Consider the following 15,390-nt stretch of genomic DNA (forward strand, 5'->3'; position numbering starts at 1 on the left):
GAGCCTCTGCATTTGTACGCGTGGAAGCCACGATTCCGAGTTGGGCTCGCAGGCCTGCCTGTCAGATAAACGAGTATTCACGCGACGCTCGTTATTTCGAGTGCGCTCGGTGGTGGCTCGAAGAGAATGGTGCGATGTCGCGCTCGACGACGACCACGACACAGCACGTAAACCGCAACGTAGTTTTACGTGAGCTGCCCAGGAAAACGTAAGTACACGCCGCTTCTCCGTCAACGACGTACGCCGCGCGCGCTCGCGCGCGTTTTCCCTTCGTCTTCGCGAACTTATCACGGAACGCGCAAGAGGATCCCCGAACTCCTAGACACGCGTCGCCGATTGCGTCGAGGATCGCGTCGCAATCTCGCCCGCCGTCGTTGGGTCCATTGTCTCCCCAACGTCGGCGTCCCGCGAACGGGATCGGGTCGGTTTCCCGGCCGCTCGATACCGCCGTCCGCCTGACCGCGTAAAGCACCTCCGATTAATCAGTCATGTCACAGACGAGATCTCGCATTACTTTCCGCTGGCTAAATTCGCGTCACGCGACAAGATCTGCACGGAAGGATGAGAGCGCGCTCGAGGATCGTCGCGCAGGCAGCCTCGCTGAATTTAATCCGAGTCACGATGTGTTGACACTGCACGGTGAAAAAAAAGGATAAAAATGCGTCGTGTGCATATTGATAAATGTTTAAAAAACGACACGTTGATTTTGCGTTACGCGATTAGTGTAGCTTCATTGGGTACCCGACGTGGAAACCGCGGCTGATCAATGTACAGAACTAATGCATTTCGTAAGGATTTGCATGTGGATTATACGATGATTTTATTGTCTTTAAGATTATAGGGATTGATAACTTTTTTTTTACGCGAGACTTTTTCGAAAAAGTTTCCGAATGAAGAGCAAATATTATTTGTACAACATATGTCTTGTATCGAATGGATAGCTGCAACTTATTTCGTTGAAAACCTAATTTATTGTTTATAAATTGTTAAATTAATGTATCTGTCTTCTTAGTGAAGAACGAATAAATTCTATGTTCTATAATCGAATTACTTTCTTAAAGAAAGCTTATTAACAAATTAAAAAATTCATAAATTGTAATATGCTATATTTAATTTATATACTTTTAATTTGCCTTTTTTTTATTATATTTTTTTTATTATGACAAACAGATGAACTCAGAATCTCAACGGCCGCGTTGTATATTACTGTGATGAAAGATGGCAATTCTTAAGGAGCTCTGGTTCTGTTGAAGTGGTTCTGGTTCAAGAGGCCCGCTAAAGTACAATGAGAGCCATTGTATCAATCGCGCTGATCACACTGCTGTATGGCATAAGCTTGGTCCCTATCAATGCCATTAGAAGATGTGCTAGTAGAAAGAAAAATGTTGAAAATCTTTCTTTGAAGCAGAACTCGGCAGGCGTACCTGAAGATACATCCGATGATCATAATGTAGGTTCTGCAATAAAATAAATTTATAATTAATATAATATTTTTTTCTTTTACAAAATTGCAACTTTGAATTTATGTAAAGAGTATAATTAATTATTAATTATTAATATATTACGACTTTTACACATTTTAATTGCCAATAAATTAATTGCGAAGTATTTAGAACAAAACATCTGATTTTCAGGTAAATGAAGATGTCAAATTTGAGATATGTAACAATTTTTGTCATGCCCTATGGCAAGAAGATAAAACTGCAAATGGCACAGAAATCACTATTTTGTCTCAAGGTATATATCGTGAAAGAGTTAAAAAATTATAGCTAAATGCAAAAATATTTATTTATAAATAGCATATAACTAAAACATTGCATTTCTTGATATGAATTAGGTTGTTGGAAACAATCTGGTGAGCAAAAATGTGAAAATACAGAATGTGTTGCACTTCAAAGATCGACAAAGGCTTTGAACAATACAAAATTTTGTTGTTGTCACGGAGATTTCTGCAATCTTAATATTACGAGTTCAAATATTGCCGATTTGGACGACAAAATATTGAATCCTCTTTCTTCACAAAAAAATCAGCCAAGTAAGCTAATGATATTAACAGCAATTGTTAATTATTACAGCAAAATAAATGTGGTTCAATTTAACGTTTAAAAAAAATTAATAAGTTTTATAATATTTTTACAGCTACAGAGTATCTTGAACAATTAAACTCTGAGCGATGGATTCTTATTATAGCACTCGTCGTAGCATGTACATTGCTAGTAATATTTAATGTAGCAATGATTATATATAGAACGTATCACAACAATATTTTATTAAGATTAAGAAAACCACCTTATAATGATCAGTTCATGGATAGTACAGCATTAAGAACTGGTACTTATACAGTTGACCACTTAAAACTTGCAAATATTGTAGGTATGTACTTATTAAACATTCTATAAAATTATTTAAAAAATTGTATTTTTTAAATTATTATTATATTATAATTATTTATTTAATGTTGCAAATAAATCTCGTTATACAATTTTATTTAGTATAACTTAAATTATAATTACAGGTCAAGGACGATATGGATCAGTTTGGCAGGGTAGCATGGGCGATCAAGACGTTGCAGTTAAAATATATCCATCACATTATCGTAATTATTTTCAGAATGAAAGAGATACTTATTGTCTACCTTTTATGGAGCATCCATCATTATTAAGCTATTATGGTTGGCATTTTTTTTACAAAAGAAATATAATAATAAGTTTTTTTTTTTATTTTAATGTTTAATATCAGAATATAAAATTTAATTCACATTTCTCGATTAGGTGTGGATGAAAGAATAAGCATGGAAGGTAGTATTGAATATCTTTTGGTGCTCAGTTTTGCTCCCGGAGGTAGTTTAACAGAATTTTTACGAATGCATACTATTGATTGGAATACATTCTGCAAAATGAGCCTTTCTGTAGTTAAAGGCCTTGCTTATTTACATACGGATATACGCAAAGGTGGTACGTATTGCATTGCTTGCTTAGAAAGTATAAAATTGTTTTATATTTTTTACTAAATTTTATTTAACATAAAAAATATACTAATATTAATAACTATTAAATTTTAGATAAGTTTAAGCCGTGCATTGCACATAGGGATATAAACTCGAGAAATATATTAATTAAAGCTGATGGTACTTGCTGTATTTGTGATTTGGGATTAGCCGTTCAAATATCTGGATCTAGATATTACTCTAATGGAGAGGAACAACATGCCGAATTAAAATCTATTAATGACGTAAACATTTAAATATTAAAAAATTATATCTTTACTATTATAAAATTTCTAAATCAAAATCTATTATTTACGGTAGGTGGGTACTTTAAGATACATGGCGCCAGAAGTGTTAGACGGTGCTGTTAATTTACGAGATTGTGAAAGTTCTTTGAAGCAGATTGATGTTTATGCAATGGGTTTAGTCCTTTGGGAACTGATTACAAGATGCTCCGACATTTATATTTTTGGATCGGCGGACGTGCCGCAATATAAACAACCGTATGAAAACGAAATAGGTTAATAAATTAATCTTTTTTTTGTTAATTACCATGTCCATTGGCGCTATTTCAATATCGTTTGTTAGTCAATTTTATTTATAAAGTATTTTTAATTATCTTTTAGGTCTTCATCCAACATTTGAACAGATGCAAGTCTTAGTATCGCGTAATAAGGCCAGACCACTTTTAGAGGGTAATTTAGTAGATAGACCAGGAATACGTTTGATTAAAGAAACTATTGAAGATTGCTGGGACGCTGATGCTGAAGCTCGTTTAACTGCTTTGTGTATAGAAGAACGACTTTCAGAACTGCAATCTCATCGTGGTATGGCATTTATCGATTATATTTAGAAAACTAGAATTTTTACATTTATTTGTATTTTCTACAAAAAAAAAAATTAATTACAGTAACAATGCATTTTACCGATGGAAGTCCAATGGTAAACTCTCACTGCGCCTTAGTGCCTTCAACAACAAACAGTCTTTATAGTGAGTCCTTGCATCATGACAATTTACATGTTGTTCAACTTGCATTAAACATGATGCAAGATAATGATACAAACGACAGTGCAATAGTTGAAAATTTAGTTACGTTATCGCCATCTGACAGCGTTGCTCATGAACATAGTTGTAAGTAAAGATATCAATATCTAAATTATTTATTTTAAATTTTCGCGATATTATTTTTTAAACATTTTCGATAATATATTTCAGTCAAAAATTCAAACGAAGTAGCGACATATAATCATACTCAAACGCTTCAGCCGTATCAAGGCAGAAATCCATGTATGGAGAGAAATTTAATGTTACAATCGGATTCGTTGGAAGACTTGGGCTGTAATGGTAACATTCTCGTCGATAAATCACTGAAGCATGCGTGTAACGATCAATACAAAACTGGTACAGAAGCACAAGGCTTAGTTTCGCATGATTACTTAAGTCAACATACTACTCAATTGACGCAACTTAGGCCGGCAACGCCTATCCCATATGTCCAAAATGTAATTTCTGATGAAAGTTCATCTTCGTACAGTAAGAAAAAGCAAACGAATATACAAGATACGTCTCTTCAAGAGAGTCCACGAAAAAAACTGTTTGCTTGGCCCAATTTAAAGAAGCTGCTCATTAACAAAAAAATGTATCCGTATAGCAGATACCAAATAGATAGAGAAGATTCTAAGTCAAATTTATTATCGAAACAAAATGTTCAGATTAAAACTGTTGAAACAAACGTAACAATTTCGCCTGGGGGAAAGTATGTAAATGGTATCATTGGTAAAACTTCTACATCAGCAGCGGAGAAGAATGACAAAAATATCGCACAAATAGGGAAACAAAACCAGTATGAAAATGATATTTCGACATCCAACGCGCGCCCTTCCACTTTGCCACTCGTAAATTTAAGAAGCAAAAAACGAGAGAATAATTTAAGCAGGCAAGAAAGCATAGATAAATTTAATGCAGTGTTTAATGTAGGTTCCAATGTAAACAACGCATTAAAGGATCCGCATATGAGAATAAAAACACCTGGTGATTTGCCACCATCTGTAAGGAAAATTCGCGGTCGTGCGCAATCAACAGCGCGATTCTCGCTTTACGATGATCGCATGATGTGCAATATTTTGAACGAAGAGGACGATCAAAGTGACAAAGCCATTTGGAATTCTGTGCCATTTGGTATGGATCTCGGTGATAGTGATGGAAAACATTCACCAACGAAACTCGGTACCAAAAATGTTACATGCTTTTAATCAGATATCTTTGTATTTGTAAAGTCTTTATGTCTTTAATTATAGTCAGAAAAGAATGAATACTATAAGGTATCAGCTTCAATTTATGTACAGAATTTATGTATAAGAATAAGTAAGATTTTATACTCGATGCAAAATATATTACTGCGATATAGACATAAAATTTTATCAATTTAATCAGTGAAATTAAAAAAAAAGAATAAGATTGTACTCGGAAGTTCATGCTACTCAATTTGTCATGTTATATTGGTGACATACTTTGTGCGTAATGAATGCTTTTGATAAAGCAAATGATTAAATATGACAAGTGCACATAACAATTATAAATAGAACATAGAAAATCAAATTAACGTAATTTATACATATATACGCGCTGAATTATACAAAATTAATTTCCTATAAAATTGTTTTCATACATACGATGTTTATGAATTGCCTTTTTTATATTCTCAATGTTTCTTTTTTCAATTTAATAGAATTAATGAATTTAATGTAATTGATAAATATGGACAATCAATGTTAACATGTACATCACATAAGATATTGTTAATATCTTGACATATAATTGTCTTAATTTTTCCAGAGCATTTTAAAAGAACTAATCTCTGTGTAACGTAAAACAATCTTTTAAAATGTCAATACTTACAAAATATTTGAACGCGCTTCAACTTACAAAAATTGAACGCGCTTCAACTGATATTATTAGCTCAAAGATTTATAAAATTATAGACGAAAGTACGCGAGGTTCACTTTTTATTATTCATTTTTTATATGCGTTTTCTTCGCGAGAAGGGACTGTTTACTTTTTCTATACATATAAAATATATTTTAGTTTTAAACCAATTATGCAACAAGTTCATTAATATATACTTATACGCAACGATATTTATCAGATATATGAATCTATAATTAATACAAAGCCATGGATATTATAGGTGAATGTAATTTTAAAGTAGAGAATAGTAAAAAGATATATTTGAGCACAAAGTATAATTGTATCGGGTTATATAAAAATTATTTTTCCTGATCCTATGAGCTCGTTGTAAATATCTGTAGTATAAAGAAAAAGATTGTTCAAATGCGTTAAACTTACTTGTTATGTTATGTTATGTTGGATATCGTAAATTCTTATGTTATACATTTTGCGATACTTTAATGTACGACATGTTATATTTGACAAAATTAAAGTGAGTATGATTATGCAATTCATAATAAAATATGTTTTCTGTCATCAATGTTTTTTTTTTTTTTTTTTTAATTTAAAACTAACGAGTTTAATTGGACGCATATTGTGCAATGATGTGTATTAACATCGTTGCATACATACTGATTTAATTCTAATGTAAAGCAAAGTATATGTATAAATATTTTAAATATAGTAAAGCACTTCCAGATATTCCTTTCAAATGTTATTAAAAAAAAAAGACATTAACAATCGCGACTCAATTTTTTAGTGAAATTATAAAGGAGAGTCGTATCGGTTGGACGACTTATATATACACTCACCGTCAGGAATGGCGTTCGTGGTGTTGCAACGGCGGTTAGCATACGTGATTTTGGCGTGGTGTGCGTCGAATCTCACACGAAGCACGCGTGTAGATATATAGCGTAGCACCGGTCACAGAGGACTGAGGGAAAACGCGGCCTACAGTAGGCCGCCTACTACACGTCTGCACCTCCCCGCACTCAGCGGCCGAGAGAGAGGAAAATCACTTACACCAGCCGGTCATCGCAGCAAATACTATATCTGCCTTTCATTATACGTAGCATTGCTGAACATTAACTGATTCATACAGGCACTCGTACAGGATTGACAGAGATATCAACGATCAAGTAGCAGTCGATTAAAGTAATTAAAATTCGGCCGCGACGTCGAACCGTCGGACTCGCGCCAATATTGTGCTTTTATCGCTTTATCTTTCACGGCGGTAGATTTCACCTAAGGAACAATGAGCGCCAACGAATCTGTGAGCGAGCTCTTTACAGAATCCGACAAAAATGACAATATTTTTACGATCGGAGTTACCGTGGACACAGGTACGGAATTATTTATAAATTTGTTCATGAATTAAAGCGAAATCCACGTGTTTCTTAAACATAACCTACGTATAATAAATAAAAAAAAAAAAAAAATTGAACTATGCAGGTTTTGAGTGGGAAGCGATCGACGAATACAGGGAGAAAATCGACAAGGAGGCCCGAGTATCCAAACAACGTGGAAGGATTTATTTTAATATTGATCGGGATCATCTTGCAAAGGTACTTTTTCTTGCAGCTTAAAATTATTAATTTTTTTTAATAGATGCAAGAACTAAAATGTTTGTTATATTTTGTTACAAATATTATAGATTCAACAAATGAGATCAATAGATCATATCTTTATAGTAGCTGATAATGGACAATTGTCACTTACTAATGATAAAGAATCAGATTTGCTCCATATAAGAAACTCAGACATGTTTCTAAAATCAGATAGCAGATGGAAGAAGACTCTTGAAGCATGGAAATGTATGACAGCTTTCAAAGGAAAAGTTTATCCAACAGTTGAAGAATATAATGCAGCTAAGGAGCAGGATCTTGTAGTTAAAGCAAAGATGTTGGAAATGCGTAATAAAAAAAAAGAAGAGAAAGATGCTCTTGATTGGGATGTATCAGAAATGAAAGAAGAGAAAGGGAAAAAGAGGGGTTCAGATCCTTCAAAATCTGACGAAAATGATGTACTTAAATATAGAGTAACGTGTGAGAGAAGTGGCAAACATGCAATTGAATCTAATGAAGTTGCTAGAATTATTGGAGAGGTAGTACAAGACAAATTTCATTGGATAGTTGACTTATCCATGTATCATTTGGAAATTGTCTGCAAATTAATAGATGGTATGAAAAATTAAAATAAGTTAAAAAACCTGAACATTAATTTATGTAACAATACCTTAAGGATCAATTATATATTTGTAGAGCTAAATATTACGAGATTTTTTTTTTATGTTTCAGATCAATTAACAACACATTTACGTGTGACACACAAATCCCTGCATAACAGAAACATTATGCACTTTGGGCCAACTACTCTTAGATCAACCATATGTTATAATTTATTAAAATTAGCAGTTCCTAAACCCGGAGATATAATAGTAGATCCTATGTGTGGAGGAGGTTCCATTCCTATAGAGGTAAATTTATTATGATAAAATTAGTACTTACTGTGCATAAATTTCTATTCAAAATACAAATTTCAGGCTACACTAGCATTCCCACACACGTACATCTTATGCGGAGATAATGATTCGAGAGCTGTGGATAGAACAAAGTTAAATATGAATGTCTCTACAGTTGGATGTAAAATAGATCTTGTACAATGGACTGCTGCAAAATTGCCATTCAAAGATTCCATTGTTGATATTGTCGTTACTGACATGGTATAAAAATATCTGAAATTTTTTTATAATTAACTTTTAAATATTTGTATAGTTTTCATAAAAAATGATTTTTTTAAACAATTTACAGCCTTTTGGTAGAAGAAGTGGAAATAAGTCGTACAATAAGATTTTTTATAAAGAATTTTTGTTAGAGCTTGGCCGCATAGTAAAATTAAACGGACGAATAGTTCTACTTACGTATGATAGATGTAACTTCAAAGACGTAAGTATTTATCGTAATTATAAGTAAAAATTAAATTAATTAAAATATTGTACTTCAGTTTTAAAGTAATTTTTGTTTTAGGCTTTGATGGCAGCTGGCGATTTATTTTGGGTAATAAAAATAATTGGTGTAAATGTAGGAGGCCTTCCAGCTGCAGTTTACGTTCTAAATCGCACTCAAACATCTCTTGATCGTTTCAAACCGCGTGTAGCCAAGCAGCATAATTATTCAACAAACAAGAAAAATTAATCTATTATAACGACTGAAAATTCTTTGACCAAGATATTACATTTTCCAAAGTATTTTTATAAGTATTAGAATATATACGTTCATATTTTTGTACGAAATCAATAAAGTTTATTTACATGTTCAACGTAAAATCATAATTATTTTTTTCAGCAAATTATCTTCCCAATAAATTCGAAGATATAGAATTCACAAAAAGAACTTTCTTCTACTTGTCTCCATGTCGTGTCTACGGCCTTGTATAATCCACTCGTAGTCACCGTATTTGCTATCGAATGTTCCATGTTGCAGCGATCTTAATTTCAAAGTGAATCGTGGTCCTAATTCTCGTAATCTTGGTTTTCCAGTCTTTTGATTAAATTCATATCTGAAATATAATTTATATTAGATTCAGATAATTAGTTTTATATATAATAAATGTTTTTGTACGGAGAAATAAACTCAAAGCTTTTAAATTTTTCGAAGTATTAAAATTATAAAATTACCTGTGATGTCTAAAAAATATATAATCTCTCTGATTGTGAAATGTAACTACTCTTCTCCCTTTAAATTCTGGTTCATAATGAAACAGTGCTCCTAGCATTCTGCCAATGGTGAAACCTAAGCGAGTAGTAAAGTTATTAAGAATAACTTCCGGTCTGTGTTCCGTGATCTCTTTGTGACTGCGCTTTAAATCTGTTGTTATCTTAACGTTAGTCAGCTTAAAATGCGCGGTAGGACCATCTGGCAGATGAACAACCAACATCCCATCTAATATTTAAATAAAAAAAATTATTTTCTAAAGAACATTTATTAAGCGTATTATTTTATTTAATTAAAAAGAAATTACTTGGTTTGCATTGATCTTCATTAACAATTATTATGTCTGTAAAGTTTCTGGCGATAGCACTTTTCACCATTTTCTTAACGCCAGAACGATTTCTATATAATGAAATGGAATTGGGTACCATTCTTGTAAGCTCTCGACCAAAAATTCTCGTCTTTCTGTTGGGATTATCAGCGTATGTAATGAGCACTTTAGGCTCGTACGCTTGCTTGTAATAGGCAGAGAATTCATCGTGCTCGCACTCAACTTTGAGCTCCTCATTCGCTTCATCGTCCAGGTCACCTACTATCGTAGTCTCGTCCTTCTCCCGCAAACTTTCTAAAGTATGCGGCACCTGCTTCGGAGCACCCTCCTGTATCTTTGTCTTTTTCGCCGCTTTTTTCGCTTTCGCTCGTTCTTTCATTAATTCCTGACATTTCTGGTATCTTAAAGCCTTACATTTTATATGATTAAAGTTACTGTCAGACGGCAGCAGAACTTTTGAAGTTTCCACCGTCGAAGTACTCGGCTGATTGTCATTTTCCTCTCTCGGTCGGCTCAGAGGATTTTTTCGTAAAGCTTTAATCTTCATCTTTCAAATTCTTTTATTTAATTGTAAACGTTCAGCGCACTTTTGCGCTTCTATAACCTATTCTAACCAATCTAACCTTTAAAAAACGTGTTCGTATCCACGAGGACCACGAGACTGAACAGAACATACGAAACATACACACACACACACACACACACACACACTAGTGTCACCAATATCAAAATGGAGGCGCTTTCTTTATTTAATTCCATGATAATTAATTCTTAGTAAAAATAATTTTTTAAAAATTGTAATAAAATATAAGAATATAAATCAGTACAAATTAAATTTCTTTTTCAACCGTATCATATATTTATAAAAAAATATTTATTTCTCTTCCCCAAAATGCCATTTTTTATTACTCATTTAAAATAAATATCTTTGTATAGTGTAAATACAACAACATGTACAATGTTACTTTATAAAATAAAAATAAAGTTCTGTACAACAAAATAATGTAAATGATTTAAGCTAGTTAAATGCCTTATTTAAAATATTTATCTTAATTACGTTTTATATACATTTCAGTTTAACTATGGTTCTGCACAATCATTTAAATTTTAAGACTATCCACAATACGAAAAATACTGCTATAGAAAAGAGAAACAAATACAAAATGTAATAATTGTGGCCTGCCTTGGATAAACGTAAAACACGTGCCACAGAACCAAACAAGGAGCCACTTGTTCGTTCAAAATCGTCGTCCTGAAATAAACATTGTAGTATTTTTAATTTTAAATATATAATAAAAAAAAACTATTTAACTAACCATATCCTTTAGCATTTTATCTTGATATTTGACTTCATGTCCAATGTCAATGGACAATGATTTTAAAGCATGTATTTTATCCTTCAATTCTTCCGTCATTCTTTCATTCTCATCCTCTACAACGTTATGAGTAGATGTACTTGGTAATGGTTCATAACCATAGCCTCCTGCAAGAAAAAATTATGAAAATATAAAATAAGAGCAGACCTTTATACATTTGCTAAATCATTGACTCACCTGAATGAGAGCGTCGCATTTTGTTAGCAATCTTGACCGTTTAGTAGATAAATCAATCTAGAGGAAAACTATTTTATCGCACAGCACTTTTAGACTTTTCCAAATATTTAAATCTCTTTTTATCTAGAAAGATATATTGTACGATTAGTTGAATTATTGAAATTTATATAAATATAATATATATATATAATAAAACAAACTTACACAGTTAAGTAGAAATAACAATATTTCAGATAAATATGTTACCCGTGCAAACAAATTGCATTAAACGACAATAATTGAACTGAAAAGATATTTATTTTTAACATAACCTCAAAATAGGACAGTGCTTTTGTATAATTTATTTTAAAAATCGATTAAAAACTTTTTTTTTTAATACAACGATAATTTACCAGTTATAGAACATACAGCCAACCAAAAATTAAAAAGAAATTTGTCAATATACATCAGAATCACGTTTGTAGTGACGTGTAATCGTAGACATAAGTAAGGTTAGACTGCGCGTTTGACTGAATAAATGTACGAAACTTAGAAGGCGACAGCATGCTTTGAAAAGTTTTGTCGGTACGAATGATAGTGGGAGTTTTTAATAGAACTGAAAAACGTCAGATTTGTCGAGATCAATTGAGATATACTACTGAAAAATAAAACACCTGTCGAAATTGAAGACTTGCACATTCAACAGCACAGAGGATACGACAAACAACGAGAAAGTTTGATATACTAGAATAAACCATGCGCACGCTTTGCGTGCGCTATTTTGCTAAAGGTCCCAAGTCGTGCATATCATTATAATTGGGGACATTAATTAATTATAAAAATTTGTACATGATTACAGGTAGTGTTCCTGTGATAATCTTGAATTGTATCCGTTTACTGTCGAGCCGGTCGAGCGCATCGAAAAAATACATGTATTTTGGGAGTGTCTTGTGTGCTGATGGAGGATTTGTCTCGTTCCAAGAGTCCTGAGAGAAGGAAGAGGCTTCAGAGAGGTATATAAATTACCTAAACTGTCAAGAACTTCTAAAAACATTCTTTTGTTTAGAAATTAATTTTAAAAAATACTTAAAAATTAGTATACTGAATTTTAAGATACAAATAAAAGGAAATAACGTGTTGAAGATACCTGTTTCACTTAAGAGTTAAAAGGTGTATATATAAATATATATATATATTTTTTTTTTCACTGATGCTCGTTACATACTTGTAAAGTCAAATTTTACAGAGTCACGTAGAACGAAAAACGCGACCAGAGATATCGTCATTTTACAATTACTGGTGTCTGCTGTTATACAAAATTTAACGGATCGTGAAACGATCGCAAAGTCGCTGAGGTAATATCCAATAGCACGTTGGGCTTATCCATTTTTTTACTCTTGTGGAACGCATCTTTGCCGGCCTTTGACTCCGGGTTCCTTCCGGTATCCTGGGTTACAGATGCAGAAGTTCGGCGCGCTGCACACCCCATTGGGACATCCGCCCGCACACACTGGCACGCATCTGGAGCCCGTGATGTCATGAACGTCGTGGGTGTATCCTTGGTTGCACGTGCACTGGTCCGTACCGGTGCATCGGCCGTTTAGACACGGGTACCGGCACACACCTACCGTACCGCTGGTATCGTTCTGCCGGATGCAACTGTTGGTATCTGGATCGCTGCGGAATCCCGGCTCGCAGACACACAGATTCAGGCCGACGCAGCGGCCGTGTGGGCCACAGCCGTATCTACACTGCGAGAGGGTCGCGTTGATCGTGGCCGTCTCGCCGGAGATGCATCTACCGGTGTCCGGATCGACGGTGAATCCCGCGTGGCACACACAGCGATTGTAACCAACGCAGGTGCCGTGCGGGCCGCAACCGTGTCTGCATTCGCCGATAGGTTGCGGCGCGGGAATGCATCTGCCGGTGTCGGGGTCGACGATGTAGCCGTAAGCGCACTGCGAAGAGCCGGTGGAACTTGGAACGCATCTACCGGAATACCGATCTCGCGTGTACCCGTGCCTACAGCTGCAAACGTTGGGCGCAACGCATTCGCCGCCGTCACAGCCACTTGGGCAGTTAGGTACGCAGTCTCCGGTACGGTTCAACGTGTAGCCGCTTCTGCAAACGCAAACGTTCGGCGAGGCACACTCGCCGTTATGGCAACCTGTCGGACAATGGGGAACGCACGACTCGCGGTCACCCGGAGGATTCGTATACCTGTAAAATAATTACATTTAAGTCCAACAATAGTTATTATATTCTTCTCTTAGAAGTAATATAATTGCAGGTTTTTATTACCCCCGATCGCAAGTGCACACTCCCGGTCCACTGCACACGCCATGCAAGCAGCCACCCTCGCACGCGGCCACGCACTCCTTGTTCTCATTCAGAACGAATCCTGGCCGGCAACTGCAAACGCGCGGCGCCACGCACTCGCCCTGCCTGCATCCGTCGGGACAGATTGGCTTACACCGACCCTCGACCTCGTCGTAACCCAGCTTGCACATGCACACCTCAGGTGAGAAACAGTACGCATTCTCTTGGCATCGGTACGAGCACACGGGCATGCAGACACCGTCCTCGGCGCGCCACCCTGACGGACAGCTGCAGACGTTCGGCGCGGTGCAACGGCCACCGAAGCAGCCGTGTTCACATTGCGGTTCGCACAAGCTGCTCGTTACGTTACGCTGGTATCCATCGCAGCAGTCTAGAATGGTGATCCAGCCATCACTGGGCTGAAAAAAGAAATTTCTCTCGTTAGTCAAAATTAGACAAATTTTTTTTAAATAGAATCATTAATATACGTAATTAGAGAAAAGACACATCTTGATGTAGGCCAAGACTCACTCCGGGTTATAAAATTAGAAGAAAAAATACCGTCTACTTACAGGATTGTAACCTCCGGCTGGCTGAGGAATGGTATTGTAGGGCGATCCGCTAGAGTTTGACGCTAGAACGTGGCTGTATCTATAAGAATAGTAGTTGATTATTTTTACATTAATATTTTAAGTTATTTTTCTAATTTATTTCATTCTAATCTAATTAATTTTCTTCTAAGAAATTAAATATAAAGAAAAAAAAAAGACGCGAGTAGAAAATAATGTTGAATCGATTATAATGTTGTTGGGAATTACGACGTTTATCTTAAATTAAGTAATTACATACGGTACTCTTTTGTAGCAAAGGCCATTTTGCGAGGAGTTGGTGCCGTAGTTCCCATTAGGGTAAGGTCGTCGCTGGCCACCTTTCACCCCGTCGATTGCCCAGGTGCCGGCACCAAGGCACACAAGAACAATTAAGTAAATCGGAAAGCCCTGCATGTTGCACGAGCAATCGCGAATTTGCAACTGGACTCTTATTTTCGGTCAGAGTGTGAGCACGATCGCGATAAGGGTGTCGCAGGGGTCAGCGGTCTTCCTCTTCTTCTTGTTAAACTTGTCGTTAAACTACGCAACATTCTTGTTCACGGAAACCTTATCGGTTGTGCGTATCGATATGCCGGGGAGACCAAATGGGGCCGAGCGTCGTTTGTGCCAGTTTCTTCCACACTTTTACCCTTATCTAATTATTGATTAGGTCATCGCTATTAACTGGGCCGTAATTGACTCATTAGGCACGGCTTTAATCGTATAAATAAATTATTGATCGCGCGCACGCGAAAAGCGCAACGAGATAGCGTATCACAATGGAATTGCGGCTTAACTGTATTTGTGAAAAAGACTGCGTGACGTGGCTCACAAAAATTATCGAGCTCTTACAAGATTTTTATAGGCTCTCGATCGAGGTGGTAAAATAAAGTCATTTTTTAATTGCATTTAAGTATGCACGTTAAACAAAAAAAAAACATAAGAAACAGTAAAATTTAAAACATAGTAATAATA

At 35.3% G+C, this 15,390-nt stretch overlaps 5 protein-coding genes across 7 annotated transcripts; 2 read left to right on the forward strand and 3 right to left on the reverse strand.

The window, feature by feature from the left end:
- The first annotated feature begins 38 nt into the window (after positions 1-38).
- Positions 39-6,470, forward strand: Wit (wishful thinking). 2 transcript variants are annotated; one of them, XM_070667917.1, is made up of 12 exons: positions 39-208; positions 1,171-1,450; positions 1,635-1,737; positions 1,838-2,035; positions 2,140-2,373; positions 2,516-2,671; positions 2,772-2,954; positions 3,062-3,231; positions 3,308-3,506; positions 3,613-3,813; positions 3,897-4,118; positions 4,203-6,470. In XM_070667917.1, the coding sequence occupies exons 2-12, from the start codon at positions 1,286-1,288 to the stop codon at positions 5,237-5,239; spliced, it is 2,868 nt and encodes a 955-aa protein (XP_070524018.1). In that variant the 5' UTR covers positions 39-208; positions 1,171-1,285; the 3' UTR covers positions 5,240-6,470. The 2 variants fall into 2 exon arrangements, with proteins under 2 accessions (XP_070524018.1, XP_070524019.1); XM_070667918.1 differs by lacking the exon at positions 39-208 and adding an exon at positions 611-788.
- A 77-nt stretch (positions 6,471-6,547) lies between these two features.
- On the forward strand, positions 6,548-9,258 carry LOC139109106 (tRNA (guanine(6)-N(2))-methyltransferase THUMP3). The gene is made up of 7 exons (XM_070667925.1): positions 6,548-7,276; positions 7,386-7,498; positions 7,588-8,113; positions 8,231-8,409; positions 8,476-8,655; positions 8,744-8,878; positions 8,960-9,258. The coding sequence occupies exons 1-7, from the start codon at positions 7,189-7,191 to the stop codon at positions 9,125-9,127; spliced, it is 1,389 nt and encodes a 462-aa protein (XP_070524026.1). The 5' UTR covers positions 6,548-7,188; the 3' UTR covers positions 9,128-9,258.
- Positions 9,213-10,691, reverse strand: LOC139109108 (probable ribosome production factor 1). The gene is made up of 3 exons (XM_070667929.1): positions 9,954-10,691; positions 9,610-9,874; positions 9,213-9,491 (listed from the first exon to the last, which is right to left on the reverse strand). The coding sequence occupies exons 1-3, from the start codon at positions 10,519-10,521 to the stop codon at positions 9,314-9,316; spliced, it is 1,011 nt and encodes a 336-aa protein (XP_070524030.1). The 5' UTR covers positions 10,522-10,691; the 3' UTR covers positions 9,213-9,313.
- Positions 10,692-10,829: 138 nt separating this feature from the next.
- Positions 10,830-12,245, reverse strand: Bet1 (blocked early in transport 1). Of its 2 annotated transcripts, none has more exons than XM_070667932.1 (5): positions 11,920-12,245; positions 11,734-11,810; positions 11,528-11,650; positions 11,291-11,457; positions 10,830-11,226 (listed from the first exon to the last, which is right to left on the reverse strand). In XM_070667932.1, exons 3-5 carry the CDS (start codon positions 11,544-11,546, stop codon positions 11,071-11,073), a joined length of 342 nt encoding a protein of 113 aa, XP_070524033.1. In that variant the 5' UTR covers positions 11,547-11,650; positions 11,734-11,810; positions 11,920-12,245; the 3' UTR covers positions 10,830-11,070. The 2 variants fall into 2 exon arrangements, with proteins under 2 accessions (XP_070524033.1, XP_070524032.1); XM_070667931.1 differs by having other exon boundaries at positions 11,732-11,810; positions 12,181-12,228.
- A 300-nt stretch (positions 12,246-12,545) lies between these two features.
- LOC139109105 (multiple epidermal growth factor-like domains protein 11) lies at positions 12,546-15,069 on the reverse strand. Its single transcript, XM_070667924.1, has 4 exons — positions 14,675-15,069; positions 14,398-14,476; positions 13,808-14,244; positions 12,546-13,726 (listed from the first exon to the last, which is right to left on the reverse strand). Exons 1-4 carry the CDS (start codon positions 14,827-14,829, stop codon positions 12,898-12,900), a joined length of 1,500 nt encoding a protein of 499 aa, XP_070524025.1. The 5' UTR covers positions 14,830-15,069; the 3' UTR covers positions 12,546-12,897.
- Positions 15,070-15,390: the final 321 nt, after the last annotated feature.

This window comes from Cardiocondyla obscurior, linkage group LG16 (genome assembly GCF_019399895.1).
Source record: "Cardiocondyla obscurior isolate alpha-2009 linkage group LG16, Cobs3.1, whole genome shotgun sequence".
Classification (NCBI taxonomy): Eukaryota; Metazoa; Arthropoda; class Insecta; order Hymenoptera; family Formicidae; genus Cardiocondyla; species Cardiocondyla obscurior.

Coding starts and splice junctions, on each gene's coding strand:
- Wit (XM_070667917.1), top strand. CDS start 1,286: ATGAGAGCCATTGTATCAATCGCGCTGATCACACTGCTGTATGGCATA. Junction 1,451..1,634: donor ATACATCCGATGATCATAAT/GTAGGTTCTGCA, acceptor TCTGATTTTCAG/GTAAATGAAGATGTCAAATT. Junction 3,232..3,307: donor AATTAAAATCTATTAATGAC/GTAAACATTTAA, acceptor TATTTACGGTAG/GTGGGTACTTTAAGATACAT.
- LOC139109106 (XM_070667925.1), top strand. CDS start 7,189: ATGAGCGCCAACGAATCTGTGAGCGAGCTCTTTACAGAATCCGACAAA. Junction 7,277..7,385: donor CGGAGTTACCGTGGACACAG/GTACGGAATTAT, acceptor TGAACTATGCAG/GTTTTGAGTGGGAAGCGATC. Junction 7,499..7,587: donor ATCGGGATCATCTTGCAAAG/GTACTTTTTCTT, acceptor CAAATATTATAG/ATTCAACAAATGAGATCAAT.
- LOC139109108 (XM_070667929.1), bottom strand. CDS start 10,521: ATGAAGATTAAAGCTTTACGAAAAAATCCTCTGAGCCGACCGAGAGAG. Junction 9,875..9,953: donor TGAAGATCAATGCAAACCAA/GTAATTTCTTTT, acceptor TTTAAATATTAG/ATGGGATGTTGGTTGTTCAT. Junction 9,492..9,609: donor ATATTTTTTAGACATCACAG/GTAATTTTATAA, acceptor ATTATATTTCAG/ATATGAATTTAATCAAAAGA.
- Bet1 (XM_070667932.1), bottom strand. Junction 11,227..11,290: donor ATAAAATGCTAAAGGATATG/GTTAGTTAAATA, acceptor TGTTTATTTCAG/GACGACGATTTTGAACGAAC.
- LOC139109105 (XM_070667924.1), bottom strand. CDS start 14,829: ATGCAGGGCTTTCCGATTTACTTAATTGTTCTTGTGTGCCTTGGTGCC. Junction 14,245..14,397: donor CAGCCGGAGGTTACAATCCT/GTAAGTAGACGG, acceptor TTCTTTTTTCAG/CCCAGTGATGGCTGGATCAC. Junction 13,727..13,807: donor GTGTGCACTTGCGATCGGGG/GTAATAAAAACC, acceptor ATTATTTTACAG/GTATACGAATCCTCCGGGTG.